The sequence below is a fragment of the Mesoplodon densirostris genome, chromosome X (assembly GCF_025265405.1).
Source record: "Mesoplodon densirostris isolate mMesDen1 chromosome X, mMesDen1 primary haplotype, whole genome shotgun sequence".
Taxonomy (NCBI): domain Eukaryota; kingdom Metazoa; phylum Chordata; class Mammalia; order Artiodactyla; family Ziphiidae; genus Mesoplodon; species Mesoplodon densirostris.
The window spans coordinates 101683547-101699724 of record NC_082681.1 but is presented as its reverse complement, the minus strand read 5'-3'; the positions used below and the strand labels follow the sequence as shown (position 1 = coordinate 101699724).

The following is a 16178-nucleotide window of genomic DNA, read 5'->3' as shown; positions in this document are numbered from 1 at the left end:
ACCAGGGATTGGACCAGGGATTGAACCCGGGGCCCCAGCAAGTGAAAGTGCCGAGTCCTAACCACTGGACCACTGCTTCACTTTTGAAAAAGTAATGGCCAGTGATTTTACAGAATGTCTCTCTATAAAATTGTTGGTTTGATATTTGCTCATGATGTCAGGAGGCACATGATCTCCATGTCTAATCTTTGGTGACATTAACTTTTTTTAAAACTCTAATCCAAGAAATAAGAGAAAATTTAAATCTACATATTGAAATGGCCCACCATGTACTTCAGGAAATTGACATTAATCTATCAACTCTGAGTCCTATCTTATTAAAATTTTAGACTTTTAAGACAAAAGATCTTCAGGGCTTCCAGGCACAAGGTCAAATTACTTATATGAATAAGAAAATTTGCCTAGCATCAGACTTCTCCTGTGTAATATGCAAAGTACTGCGAGGGTGGAACAGCATTTTCAAGAAACCCAAGGAAAGAACATACAAGCCCAGAATGTTATATCTCAAACCATGGCTATAGAAACCAAGTTTCAATTTTGAACCACTCTTAAAAGACACAAAAATAGACAAATGAAAAGACATCTTTCTGAATAGAAAAACGTGTATCAGTCGGTGTGCTCCAGAGAATATATGAAAAATACACATACATGCACATATATACATGCACATTTATTTTAAGGAGCTAGTTCATGTGATTGTGGGCACAGGCCAGCAGGCTGAAAACTCAAGCCTGTATTTCTATGCTAGACTTGAGGCAGAATTCCTTTTTATAAGAACAGTCATATTGGACTAAGGACCCACCCTTAGCTTAGTACTGGGCCCACTCCAGTATGACCTCATCTTAACTAATTACATCTGCAACGACCCTACTTCCAAATGAGGTCACATTGTGTGGTACCAGGGGTTCGAACTTCAACATATCTTATTGGTGGACAAAATTCAACCCACAACATCATAAAAATGTCAGTTCTTCCTAAGTTAATTAACAAACAATCTGATCCTAATGAAAATAAAAATGTTTTTATGGAGCTAGACAGGTTGATCCTAAAGTTTATATATGAAAAACTAAGAGAACAGTGAAAAGGAAAAGTTAACAAGGGTGAACTAGCTCTACCGGATATTAAAACATAAAGCCTCTATGATTAAAACAGTATGGTTTATGCTAACGCATATATATTGGATCTAAAAAAAACAAAAGGTACTGATGAACCTAGTTGCAGGGCAAGAATAAAGAGGTAGACACAGAAAATGGACTTGAAATGGGATGGGAGGGCGAAGCTGGGGCAAAGTGAGAAGAGCATCAACATATATACACTACTGAATGTAAAATAGTTGGCTGGTGGGAAGCAGCTGCGTAGCACAGGGAGATCGGCTCAGTGCTTTGTGATGACCTAGAGGGGTGGGATAGGGAGGATGGGAGGGAGGCTCAAGAGGAAGGGGATATGGGGACATGTGTAAGCATATGGCTGATTCGCTTTGTTGTGCAACAGAAACACAGTATTGTGAAGCAATTATACTCCAATAAAGATCTATTAAAAAAAATAAAAAATAGGGCTTCCCTGGTGGCGCAGTGGTTGAGAGTCCGCCTGCCGATGCAGGGGACACGGGTTCGCACCCTGGTCCGGGAAGATCCCACATGCCGTGGAGCGGCTGGGCCCGTGAGCCATGGCCGCTGAGCCTGCGCGTCCGGAGCCTGTGCTCCGCAACGGGAGAGGCCGCAACAGTGAGAGGCCCACGTACCGCAAAATGAATGAATGAATGAATGAATGAATGAATGAATAAAATAAAATGTTCCACTAAAAAAAAAACCAGTATGGTATTGATGCACTGATAGACAAACCAATGGAATAGAACAGAAAGTCTAGAAATAGACTGAAGTACATACAGAAATTTAGTATATGGTAGAAGTGGCATCTCAAATCACTGGGCAAAGGTGAACTTTTGAATAAATGTTGGGGCGACAGGATACCCATTTGGGAAAAGATAAAACTAGATCCCTATCTCCCAGCACACGCAAGAACAAACTCCAAACGGGTGAAAGATCTAGATTTTAAAGAGAGAGAAAGAAACCATACAAGTATTGGAAGAAAACAGGGTGAATTACTTCAATGGCCCAAGTGTAGGGAACAGCTTTCCCAACTTGACTCAAAACCCAGATGCAATGAAAGAAAAGGTTGATAAATTTGACTATCTAAAAATATAATTTTTTTTCTAATTTTACTGAGGTATATTTTAGATATCATATAACATACCTATTTCAAGTGTACAATTCAATGATGTTTCAGTAAATTTACCAAGCTGTGCGACACTGCCACAAATCAGTTTAGAACCTTCTCATCACCCAAGATCCCTCATGCACATTTACTGTTGATCCCATTTTGCACTCTGATCCCGAGCCAGGCAACCACTAATCTACTTTCTGTCTCTATATATCTGCCTTTTCTGGATATTTTATATAAACGACATCATATAGCATGTGGTATCCTGTGTCTGGCTTCTTTCACTGGGCATCAGGTTTTGAAGTTCATTTATGTCACAGCATGTATCCATAGTTCCTTCCTTTTTACTGCTGAACAGTATCCCAGTAATGGACAGACCACATCTTAAATGTCCGTTCACAGTGTGAGGCTATTATGAGTAATGCTGCTAAAAACACCACAAAAGAAGAAAATATTTGCAACATACCTCACAGATAAAGTACTAATATTTCTAATATAGAGAGAACTTTCAAAATGAGAGGGGAGAAAAGTCCAAAATTCCCAGATAGAAACAAGCCAAAGACATGAATTGACAATTCACCTAAAAGGATAGTAAAATGGCCCTTAAGCATGTGAAAAGATACTCAAATTCACTCACAGTAAGAGTGCAAATTAAAACTACACTGAGAACATCAACTAGGATGGCTGCGACCAAAAGGAGAACAAGCGTTAACCGAGGCTGCGGAGACACTGGAACCCTTGTTCACTGCTGGTGGGAATGTAAGACGTTGAAGCCACTCTGGAAAAACAGTCTGACGGTTTTTCAAAAGACTAAACATGGAGTTACCATATAACCCAGTCATTCCACTCCTAGGGATCTACCCAAGAGAAGTGAAAACATACAACCACATAAAACAACCCAATCAAAAAATGGGCAGAAGAGCTTAATAGACATTTCTCCAAAGAAGACATACAGATGGCCAGTAGGCACATGAAAAGATGCTCGACATCACTAATTATTATAGAAATGCAAATCAAAACTACAATAAGGCACTACCTCACACCAGTCAGAATGGCCATCATTAAAAAGTCTACAAATAACAAATGCTGGAGAGGGTGTGGAGAAAAGGGAACCCCCTTCTACACCGTTGGTGGGAATGTAAGTTGGTGCAGCCACTATGGAGAACAGTATGGAGGTTCCTCAGAAGAGTAAACACAGAATCACCATATGATCCAGCAATCCCACTCCTGGGCATATACCTGGACAAAACTATAATTCAAAAAGATACATGCACCCCTATGTTCACAGCAGCGCTATTCACAACAGTCAAGACACGGAAACAACCTAAATGTCCAATGACAGACGAATGGATAAAGAAGATGTGGTACATATATACAGTGGACTACTACTCAAAAAAGGAATGAAACAATGCCATTTGCAGCAACATGGATGCAACTAGAGATTACCATATTAAATGAAGTCAAAAAGAGAAAGACAAATAATATATGATATCACTTATATGTGAAATCTAAAATATGGCACAAATGAACTTATCTACAAAACAGAAACAGACTCACAGACATAGAGAACAGACTTGTGGTTGCCAAGGGGTGGGGAGGGGAGGGAAGGACCGGGAGTTTGGGGTTAGCAGATGCAGACTATTATATATGGGATGGCTAAACAAGGGCCTACTGTACAGCACAGGGAACTATATTCAATACCCTGTGATAAACCATAATGGAAAAGGATATAAACAAAGAATGTCTACATGTGTATAACTGAGACACTTGGATGTACAGCAGCGATGGGCACAACATTGTAAATCAACTATACTTCAATTAAAAAAACAAACAAAAAAAACAAAAACCTTGTACACAGATGTTCACAGCAGCACTATTCACAATAGCCAAAAAGCGGAAACAACCCAAATATCCATCAACTGATGAATGGATGAACACAACGTGGTCTCTCCACATTGTAGAAGAGTGTTCTGCCATAAAAAGGAATGAGGTACTGACACACGCACTACCACGTGGACGAACCTTGAAAACATATATGAAATGTCCAGAATAGGCAACTCCTTAGAGTCAGGAAGGAGTTGAGAGGTTGCCAGGGACTTTGGGGAGGGGACAATGAGGAGGGACCACTAATGGGTACGGGTTTGTTTTTGGGGCGATGAAAATGTTCTAAAATTGATTACCGTGATGATGGCACAGATCTGTGAAAACACTAAAAACCACTGTACATTTCAAATGGGTGAATTGTACGGTATGTGAATTGTACCTCAATACAGCTGTTATTAAGAAAAACTAGTGAGATACCATTTCTCATCTATGAGGTTAGCAAACATTCTAAAGCTTGACAATATACTGTTGACAAGGCTGTGCGGTAACAGACACTCTTAAACATTGTGAGAATGCAAAATGGAAGGTGAATTTGTCAATACCTGGCAAAACTAGATTTGTATTTACCCTTTGACCCAGCAGTACCATTTCTAGGGCCTTCCTCTTAAAATACACCAGTAACAACAAGAAAATACAGACACAAGGATATTCTGCATTATCCGTACTCACAAAATAGTAGAAACTACCCAAGTGTCCAAATCAAGGCTACTGGCTAAATAAATGATGATACACCCACACAGTGGAGTACTACATAGCTGTAGAAAAAAGAATGTGGAAGATCTGTGTGAGGTGATGTGGGGTGGTTTCCAGGATATACTGTGAAGTGAAAAAGGATTTAAACAGTCTGTTCCCATTTGTGTAAGAAAGGGAAATAAGTAAATATGCACGTATCTCCTCACTTTTGCAAAAGGAAACACAGGAAGGATGAACCAGAAAACAATGTAGTTAGTTACCTATAAGTTTGGAGATGGCGGTGGACAGCATAGAATAAATTGGAGAGAAGACAGCCCTTGCAGGGTGTATCTTTTTGTGGAGTTTAATGCTGAAAGGTCAGAGGAGACAGCTTCAAGGGGCTCCCACTGTCCAAACATGGGCTGATTAGGGCATCAAATTAAGGGGACAGTAAAGGATTATAACCCACTGAATAAAGTAGGAATCCATGAGACCACCTTAATAATAAATAGGTTAGTATATAAAAAGGGGGAGAAGGGGGAATTCCCTGGCGGTCCAGTGGTTAGGACTCGGCACTTTCACTGTCAAGGGCCCGGGTTTGGTCCCTGGTCGGGGAACTAAGATACCGCAAGCGGCACAGCACAAACAAACAAACAGACAAAAAATGGAGGGGGAAGGGAGGGTCTTCCTTATAGTAATGCTGACGGATATATATGGAAGGACTGGTGGAACTGGAAAATCACCACTCTGCATCCATCATAGTAAATATTGATTTGGATTAGATGGATGCTGAATCTATTATGGGAGAGAAAGTCTGACAAGGAGCAGGATATTTACATAGTCTTCAAGTAATTACCTACTGAGCGTTTATTAGCTGCAAGGGGCAGCCGTATCTCTGCAGTGGAGAAACTGGACGATGCCTGACTAGATAATGAAAATGGACATTACCAGTGAGGGGCAGACAGACACGTGCTTCTGGATGTGATACTCTGAGGAGGACACAGATCACTTTGACAGTATTTTGGCTGAGATGTGACTCTGTGCGGAAACATCAGGCAGGCCCCAACTGAGAAACAGTCTATAAAATAACTGGTCTGTGCTCTTCAAAAATGTCCATGGTATGAAAAACAGAGAAAGGCTGAGGACCTGTTCCAGATGAAAGGGGACTACTAAATGCCCTGCGTGGGTCCTGTACTGAAGAGAAAAAATGCAATAATGGACATTTTGGGGACCACTGACAAAACTGAAATGTGCACTACAATTACATAAAATATTGTATACAACATTTCATCAATGATAACTATACTGTGGTTACATCAGAGAATATCTTTGTTCTTAGGAAATACACAGTGAAGTATTAAGGAGTAAAGCAAAATGATGTTTGCAACCTACTCTCAAATGGTTCAGATAAAAAGTAATGTGTGTTTGGATTATATACATATATTACATAGATGGATACACACACACATACACATATACACATGCATATCTATAAAGAGAACAATAAAACGAACATGGCAAAGTTTCAACTTGGCTGCAGTGGCTGGTACTGTGTCAACCCGGTTGAGCCGGACCGTGGTTCCTGGAATCGCCTTCCCCGCGCGATTCCAGGGAAGAGCTGGCTCAGACATCACTGCAAGAGGTTTGCAGCAGAAGGAAACTGACTCTCAGAAGGCGGCGGGGTTAAACGCAGTGGAAGGCAGGCAGGCACAGAGGTGGTGGTGGACTCCAGGCTTGTTCTCTTCTCCTCTTTTCCGTGGCCAGCGCGTCCCCCTGACTGCGGGGCTGACCCCAGCGCCTCTCCCCAGGCCCAGCACTAGACTCCTGGTCAGCCCCCCTTCAGGGCCCAGGCCCCGCTTTGGCTCCTCGCACTGACCGGCTGTCGACTCTTCCTCCCTCCACCTCCCCCATAACTTCCCCAGCTCCGTCCCGTCTATTCGTCGCAACAAATCCCTTCTCACGCAGCGGCCCTGCTTCCCGGATAGAACTCTGACCTTGGTGGATCTCAGGAAAGGGTATATGAGAATTCTCTGCCTTCTTGCAACTTTTTTGTAAGCGTGAAACACTTTCAAAACAAAGTTTTAAAACATCAAAATTTTCTAAGATTTAAAATACTTGATGATTCTTTCAGTAAAAGGTTAACAAAAGGTTTTTTCCTTTCCGGTGCCAAGACTATGTGTGAGGAGTAGGCACTGACCTATTTCCGGTGACAGGACGCTGCGAATGAGGCCCTGGCAGGGGCGGGGGAGGAAGGCCTGCAGCCTTCTGCTTCTTTCACCACTGCCCTGATCTGAGGACACGAGAATAAGGTAGACATGAAACAGAAGATGCGGAGGAAGCCACGGTCCACTGGGGGCCGGACCCAATGATCCCCTCCTGCCACTCAATTGCACGGAGGGACCCAGACCAGGCCAGGACACAGGGGGCGTTTTATAGCTAGAGAAGCTGAGGTATGACACACTTAATTGACGTTCTCTTAGCTACTGGAAGACGCTGCATAACCACGCAGGCTTCAGCCACTGTATTCACACGTTGGGGGGAAAAACGGCATAAGAAGGCAAAAGATTAGAATCAGGGCCACAGATGGCTCTAAAATTACTTTTTGCAGTTACTGAAAATAGCAGAGCCAATATATCCGCCTACTTTTTTAAAAAAATATTTATTTATTTATGGCTGTGTTGGGTCTTCGTTTCTGTGCGAGGGCTTTCTCTAGTTGCGGCAAGCGGGGGCCACTCTTCATCGCGGTACGCGGGCCCTCTCACTATCGCGGCCTCTCTTGCTGCGGAGCACAGGCTCCAGACGCACAGGCTCAGTAGTTGTGGCTCACGGGCCTAGTTGCTCCGCAGCATGTAGGATCCTCTCAGACCAGGGCTCGAACCCGTGTCCCCTGCATTGGCAGGCAGATTCTCAACCACTGCACCACCAGGGAAGCCCCCGCCTACTGTTTTATTCATCCAGCTTCTGTTGAGGCACTGTGCTATTGATTCCCTTTGGTACAATGTGAGAGCAAATATTCCAAGGAAATCAGCATAAGATGTGACCAAAAAAAATGTCATAAAATACCTAAATCCTAAATGTTCAGTTTTCATAGCCATAATTCAGGAATAGTCTTATGTTTTATAAATGTTAGCCAGCATTCCAGGGAAGCTCTAATGAAATACAATCTCTGATTTTTGTTTTAAACCACAAGACAGAAAATCATTAAAAAAATAAACTGCTGGGACTTCCCTGGTGGCGCAGTGGTTAAGAATCCTCCTGCTAATGCAGGGGACACAGGTTCCAGCCCTGGTCCGAGAAGATCCCACATGCCGCGGAGCAAAGCCTGTGCGCCACAACTACTGAGCCTGCGCTCTAGAGCCCGCAAGCCACAACTACTGAAGCCTGTGCGCCTAGAGCCCGTGCTCCGCAACGAGAAGCCACCTCAATGAGAAGCCCGCGCACCACAACGAAGAGTAGCCCCTGCTCGCCGCGACTAGAGAAAGCCCGCGCACAGCAATGAAGACCCAATGCAGCCGAAAATAAATAAATTAATTAAATGCTGTCATCATTACAGTAATTCTTTCCCCCCACCCCTTGGGCCGCACTGCAAGGCTTGTGGGATCTTAGTTCCCCAACCAGGGACTGAACCCGGGCCACGGCAGTGAAAGCGCCGAGTCCTAACCACTGGCCCACCAGGGAACTCCCATTACGGTAATTCTTGATTCAGGCAAGAATCATCAATGGATGCTAAAATATTTGATGAGGAAATGGATATTTACATAGTCTCAAAGTATCTCCCCACAAATTACTTACGAATTACAAAGGGGAAAATACTGACTTTACAGTGGAGAGACCTAGTGAGCATTACCTTGGTCTCACTAGTCACCAGAAGGCCACCTTCGTCTCACTAATGGCCATCAGGTGACTGGTAAGGTGCCGCGCAGGGCACAGGATGTCACTTCTGCGGGGCTCCTGCCAAACATGAACTCCCTGCACGTGGTCGTGAGGAAACATCAAGGGAACCCAAACTGAGGGACATTCTATCAAACCACTGGCCTGTACTCTTCTAAAGTGTCAAGGTCATGAATGCTGAGGAAAGGCGGAGGAACCGTTGTAGATTAGAGGAGACTACAGGGACATCACAATTAAATGCAATGCGTGACCCCAGTCTGCATCCTGGACTAGAAACAGAAAATTGTTACACAGGACATTTATTGGGACAATTGGCAAAATGTGAATAAGGATTGTAGATTACAGTACTGTATCAATGGTAAACGCCTTGCTGTTGATGGGTATATTGCGGTAACGTAAGAGAAAGTCCACGAGCGTCCGCATGCTTAGAAAAAAGACACTGAAGTTCTGAAGTTCTTAGGGGCAAAGAAAACCATACAGCGAATGTGTCAGAATGTTAACAGTTGGTAAATCTCGGTGAAGGATATACATGAGTTCTTTTCACACTTCTTGCTTGTCATTCTTGTTTTAAACTATTTTAACTTTTCTGTGAATGTGAAATTATTTCAGAATAAGAAATTTAAACGAAAATAAATTAAAATCAAAAGGTGTGCTCTCCATGGTCCACTGCCCTGGAACTCACTGAGCGGTCACGTGGGTCCGGACCCTTAACGTCCAACAAAATGTCATGAGACCTGTAAACCTGGAATCTTCGTTAGAAGAAAGTATGCGATGGCAAGTTTTCAGTAGACTGGGGAAAGGTGGGGATCTTAGTATTTGCCAGTCTTCTCCCAGCGTTTTCCTTTGAAAGATGACAGTGAACTTGCCCTCCATGTTCATGTCTCAAGGTGGAGCCACACAGTAGGCCCTGAGAGCTTTATGTTGGCACAGAGAGTAGAAATGATGGTAATGGTAAAGAAATACTATCAATAATAATAATAAACCTTTAGCTGCTTAGTCTCATCTATTAAAATACAGTGAAATATACAGCAGCCTAATTTCCCTGTGGGGAAGGGTAATCCCAGGACAGCATTACTGATGTTCTCTAATCCTAAAACTGTTTTGTCACTATCTTTGCCAGGTAGGATTCTCTACAGCTTTGCCCATTCCTAGCCTTGTATCCTTCTCAAGTCTCCCCAAGTTCCATATAGTGTCTTTACCCTCCACTTGGGCCATTCATTGCAACTGTAACAACCAACAAATATCTACCAGGCACAAACCTTATACAAAGACTATATTTAGCCAGGCATCTACCAGCCGGGAATCTACCAGGAAAGTCACTTAAATGTTGCCTGTACTGTTGACTGTACCTCCATTTCTCTAGCTTTAAAATGCCCCTCTGAGGGCTTCCCTGGTGGCGCGGTGGTTGGGAGTCTGCCTGCCGATGCAGGGTACGCGGGTTCGTGCCCCGGTCCGGGAGGATCCCGCATGCCGCAGAGCGGCTGGGCCCGTGGGCCATGGCCGCTGGGCCTGCGCGTCCGGAGCCTGTGCTCCGCAACGGGGAGAGGCCGCGGCGGTGAGAGGCCCGCGTGCCGCCCCCCCCCCCCCCCCCATAAAAAAGCCCCTCTGAACAGGCAGAGCTTGTCTTGTTCAATTTGGGCCAAATCCAGTCAACACATTAGAAAGGCTTGTGGGGAGAAGGAATATTTCAGTCGGTGATACTTTCGCTGGCCTAAGGGAACTTACAACATAGTTGGAAAGACAGAAACACATCAGACGTTAAAGTGATTTGTGCAGAGGATTACGGTGAGAGAAGGAAATCTTAATCCTGGTCTACCATGAATTCACCGAGTCACCATGGCAAATGACACAATTCCTTAAAGCTTCCTGCCTTATTTGTAAACTGAGAGGGTTGGACTGGACGATAATAATGATAACAGGTAAAATTCACTGAGCACTTCTTATACACCAGGCCCTATATTAAGCACTGAACATGGACGAACACACTGAAACCTCACAATACTGCTGTGAGGTAGGTACCACTATCATCCCTATTGTACAGACAATCCGTGAGATCCAATGTTCTACAGTCATGTGATTTCAAGTTAAAGAATATGGTAGACTGTAGCTTCCAAAGGTGGTCCAAACAATATTTCCCATCCCACATGCTCTTCTTAAAAAGTATGACTTTGAACATTCCTGCCTTACAGAGGTGGGTCTATGTCCGCTCTCATTGAGTTTGGGTGGGCTTTTGTCTGGAGAAAGTTACGTTATGGGACTTCCGAGGCTAGATCATAAAAGCCAATAAATACAGCTTATATTAGTTTTCTATTGCTGCACAACAGATTATCACAAACTTAGTGGCTTGAAAGAACACCCACGTATTAGCTCACACTCTGTAGGTCAGAATTCCGGGCACAGCATGGCTAGGTTCTCTGCTCAGGGTCTCAAAAGGCGTGCATGCTGTTGGAAGAATTCAGTTCTTTGTGGCTGTAGGACTGAGGTCTGCCTCTCCTTGCTGGCACTCAGCTAGGGCTGCCCTCAGCTCCTAGAGGCTGCCGAAATTCCCACGTGGCCCCCTTCACGCTCAAAGCCAGCTATAGAGAATCTCCCTCAGGTCAAATCCCTCTCACACTTTCAATCTCTGACTTTCTCCGTCTCTGACCTCCAGACCCACTCTCAAATGGCTCACGTGACAGAGAGAAGACACACAGAAGAGGAGGAGGCAATGTTACCATGGAGGCCAAGACTGGAGTACTGTGGCCACAAGCCAAGGAATGCTTGTAGTCACCAGAAGATGGAAGAGGCCGCCCCAAAAGGGAGCGTGACCCTGCTGAATTTTGGACTTTTAGTCTCCACAACTGTGAGAAAATAAACTTCTGTTGTCTTAAGCCAAAAACAAAAAACAAAACACCTGTGATTAGGTCACGTCCACTTAAGAGAATCTCCCTAGGTTAAGGTCAGCTGTTTTGGGAACTTAATTTTATCTGCAAATTCCCTTTTGTCATATAATCATGGGAGTGATATCTAATCACATTCATAGGTTCTGCCCACACTTGGGGGAGATTATGCAAGGGCAGGGGTCATTGGGCGTCATTTTAGAATTCTGCCTACCACATAGCTTCTGTTTCTCTTGTTACACTTGTTCTTAGGCACCATGCTGTGAGGAAGCACAAGCAGCTTTAATAGTCCCAGCTGAGTTCCCAGTCAACAACCAGTATCAATTTGCCAACCTTGTTAGTGAATCATTTTGAAAGTGGATATTCCAGTGTCAAGCTGAGCTGCCCCAGCTGGCCATGCATGGAGCAGATAAGTTGTCTCCATTGAGTCCCACCCAAATTGCAAATCCCTGAGTAAAATAAAGGATTGTTGTTGTTCTAAGCCACTATGTTGTGGGGTGATTTGTTACACAGCAATAGGTAATCAAAATCAAGGAACAACCTATGTGAGACGATCTACAAGTACTGATAGCTTCTTGTGGACAAGGAGTGGCAACTTACATTTCTTTTAGGACACTGGAGCATCTGGCAGGGTAGGCCTAAAATGTCATTCAATTCATGCTTGCTGATTTATTAATTCAAATGTATACTTAACTGACTCACACCAGTATACCAGTCATCGATATTTGGAAGCCCAGTGCTTTAAAAGGGTTATATGAAAATAATGCTGCTTTCCTTTTGAACAATGGCTATACCGTGTATTTTAAAGCTATATTTGTAAAACATCTGGGATGTAAATGAACATAGATAATGAATGTATTAATTTTTAAAGGTATAATGGGCTTGTTTATAAATCACTACTTAAAGTATTAATATTTCAATGTATACTTAATTACTTTTCAACACATTACTTTTACTGGAAAAGGTAGAAAACACTGGGAAAAGAGTCATCAGTTTTGTCATTAAGAATTTTCATCAATGGATATTAACTATTAGGTGAAAGACTTATCCATACACTCTCATAAGAGGCTCCCCTTGGATTATCTGTTGATAATGTAGAGGAAAAGATCATTTACAATGGAGAAATCTGGCAGACAACTCCTTAACCGAATGATCAAACTATTACCAATGATAGAACAAAGTGATATCACGTGCCTCCCATTGTGATGCACTGAGGACACAACCACACGTGTGTAGTATTCTGGCTAAAAAACATTTAACTTAAATTTAATTGAGAAAACAGACTAATCCAAATTAAGGACATTCTGAAAAAAACACTGACTTGTACTTTTCAAAAATATCAATGTTACAAAAGACAAAAAAACGCTGGGGAACTCTTCTAGATTAATGTAAAAGAAATGATAACTAAATGTGAATCTTTTTTTTTTTTTTTTTTTTGCGGTACGCGGGCCTCTCACTGTTGTGGCCTCTCCCGTTGTGGAGCACAGGCTCCGGACGCGCAGGCTCAGCGGCCATGGCTGAAAAAGAAGCCGTAAAACTGTAACACTTAAATATGCACTGCATATTAGATGATAGTACTGTACTAAATGTTAGGTATCTAAGTGGATTATTGTACCGTGGTTTGTAGAATGTCCTTGTGAAGAGCCAGATGCTGAAATATTTAGAGGTGAAATCTCACTTCGCAAGTAATACTCGGGCAAGTTGTGCAAAGAAAATTCTGTACCTGGCTGAAGAATTTTGTATCAACATCTAGTCAACGCTGTCCACAGACTGGAGAGAACAGTTTCCCCCCTGTGTAGCTGAGAAGCAGTCAGCAGGACCCTCACCTCCCTGGGCGGGGAGCTCTCAGGCGGCCGCAGCATGACGGGGAGCGAAGGAGAATGCTGTGATCCACCTTCACTTAAAAGCACACGCATGCACACTTTACGGCAGTCACGCGAAGGCACGAGGGCGAGGCTGCGCCTCACGTTCCCAAAGACGGGCACGACAGCCGCACGTGCCATCTAGTGCACTTTACGGCAGAAACGTGAAGGCACGAGGGCGAGGCCGCGCCTCCGCCCCCAAAGCTACGCAGGACAGCGGCACGTGCTGTCTAGCGCGCTTTACGGCCGCCGCACGAAGGGGGAGGTTCCGGGCCGACGCAGGGTAATCAATGGTTCCGGGCTCTGCGCTCCACCTCGTTGTTGGTTGGCTGTTCATCCGTTGGCGCTCCCACGGCTCGGCGATCATGGCGGCGGTGGCGGCAGTGTGGCGGAGGGCAGTGGAGATCGTGAAGACCAAGGAGTTCTGGGATTACGTGACCAGCACGCACTTCTGGGGTCCAGTGGCCAACTGGGGCCTCCCGCTGGCCGCCTTCAAAGACATGAGGGAGCCGCCGGACATCATCAGCGGCCGCATGACGACGGCGCTCATCTTCTGCTCGATGGTCTTCATGCGCTTCACCTACCTAGTAAAGCCTCGCAACTTGCTGCTGATGGCGTGTCACGGCACCAACGTGGTGGCGCAGAGTATAAAGGGGAGCCCTATCTGATCTACCGCCACGGCGGCCACAGCCGCTGCTGCCTCTGTTGCTTCTCCCGGCTCTACCGCCGCTACCCCGCTACCACCCCTGCAGCTGAAGACCCTGTGACTGACGGCGACTGCCTGGAGGTCACCGACTACGATCCGCTGACCCCAGAACATAATTGAGAGGGCCCTATCAAATCTTTGCAGCTTGCAAGCACTGAACTGTTCTTCCTAAAGATCAATAAAAAGTTTGGTTTTGACTCTGAAACAGTGCGAATCTGATTGAAACCTGCAGTTCTGTTAATAAAAAATGGCAAATAGCGCAGAACTGAAGCTGTTGAGTGTTGTTTATTTCGTGACAGGGAAATAAAATGGTTTTTAGAAGGTGAGGGTGGATTGCCTAGTCTTCCTCTCCACGGGACCTGCAACTCGAGGGTTAGTTTATGTAGGGGAGGAAGGCTGAATGAAAGACACTTCACCTTAGCTAATTTATTGCTTTTTTTTAAAGCTCTCTTGAGAACATGCTTTTGTTACTTGTTTAGGGTGTCCGGGCCAGATAAGCCACAATGTCTGTACGCCAAAAAATACCAAGGGCTACTTCTACTGAGGGAAATACTTCCAAGGGGGTTTAAATGAATTCAGTGAAATCCAGCTCAGACTTTTAAGGAGTACTTAGCAAGAGAACCTAGAATCTGTTGGTGACCGGGAGCAATGACAGAACCTTCAATGGAATCAGGATAAATAAACAACTCAGAGGTCAGTGGCTGTCAACCCTGAATTCTAGGTAAACAAAATAAAAACGACAAGATCATAATCCTTTCCTCTTCTCCTCATGCCTAAAAATGGGGGAACTGGCAGTTTGTAAAGGTGGTGAACCTATCACCCTGTGTTGCACTCTAGCTAGGGGTGAGGGTGAGGGTGAGTGGTCAACAGTATTAGCCCAGGGTATCCCCCCTAGGAATCCTATGGGTGCTAAAGGACTCTGCTTAAACCTGGGAGCATGAGGAGGGAAAAGAGAAGGCTGGGGCTTTGGGTGTAAGGCCATTACCTCTGCAGCAGAGGCTGCCCTCTAGGATTTGACCCCCAATCCCCCCTCCCTCTGGATAATGCGGGAAGTTCCAGGGTGGTCTATTGGGGAACCCCAATGTATGTGATCAAAACTCCTACTTTTGTTAAAGATTTCAAGTGCAAAGATATTGAAAACAACTGAAATTTTCTGAAGACATCAGGTTTTGGACAAGACAGGCACAACTTTACCTTCTGTGGCATCTAAGCAGTAGTCCTCTTTGTAGGCAGTTTCTGCATTTCACATTCTGCATACAGGGGGAAAAACAAACTCTGGAAAGTGACAGTGTATGAATTATCTATTGCTGTGTAACAAATCACCCCCAAACTTAGCTTAAAACAACAAATATCTCACAATTTTGTAGGGCCAGGAATCTGGGAGGGGCCTAGTTGGGTGCTTCTGCCTTAGGGTCTCTCAGCTCTCTGCTGGGGCTACAGTCTCTGAAGACTTGCTGGAGGATCCACTTCCAAGCTCACTCACACTGTTGTTTGCAGGAGGCTTCAGTTCCTTGTCATGTGGGCCATAGGGCTGCTCACAACATGGCTTCCCCCAGAGAAGGTGTTCCAAGAGAGAGAAAGCCCAAGATGGAAGCCATAGTCTTTTATAGCTTAATCTGGGAAGTGACATACCATCTCTTCAGCTGTGTTCTCTTGGTCACATGGACCAACCTTGGTACGCTGTGGGAGGACAACACAAGGGTGGGAATAGCAGGAGGCAGGGATCATTGGGGGCCATCTTGGAGACTGGCTACCACACGTGGCTCTGAAATAAAAACTCTCCTGCCTTCCTGAAACTCAGTAGAAAGTAATAAATCATGTAAGGTCATCGCCCACCTTCCCCAAGAGATGTCACAAAATGCTCAGTTTACAGTTTTGTGGTCATTACAAACATGCATATATTACAGAGGATGGGTTTGAGAAGCAGGAAAGAAGTCTCTGGAAGATAGGTGGTAGCTCGTAATATTTTAGATAGTTCAGACTATCATATGATAAAAAGCAGTTCTGAAAGTTCTGAAATGAATCATAACCTTGTATCGAGATTTTTATTAAAATTTTAAAGGA

General features: G+C 44.3%; 1 protein-coding gene across 1 annotated transcript; it reads left to right on the top strand.

The window, feature by feature from the left end:
• Nucleotides 1-13773: 13773 nt before the first annotated feature.
• On the top strand, nucleotides 13774-14076 carry MPC1L (mitochondrial pyruvate carrier 1 like). Its single transcript, XM_060086536.1, has one exon. The coding sequence runs from the start codon at nucleotides 13774-13776 to the stop codon at nucleotides 14074-14076; it is 303 nt and encodes a 100-aa protein (XP_059942519.1).
• Nucleotides 14077-16178: the final 2102 nt, after the last annotated feature.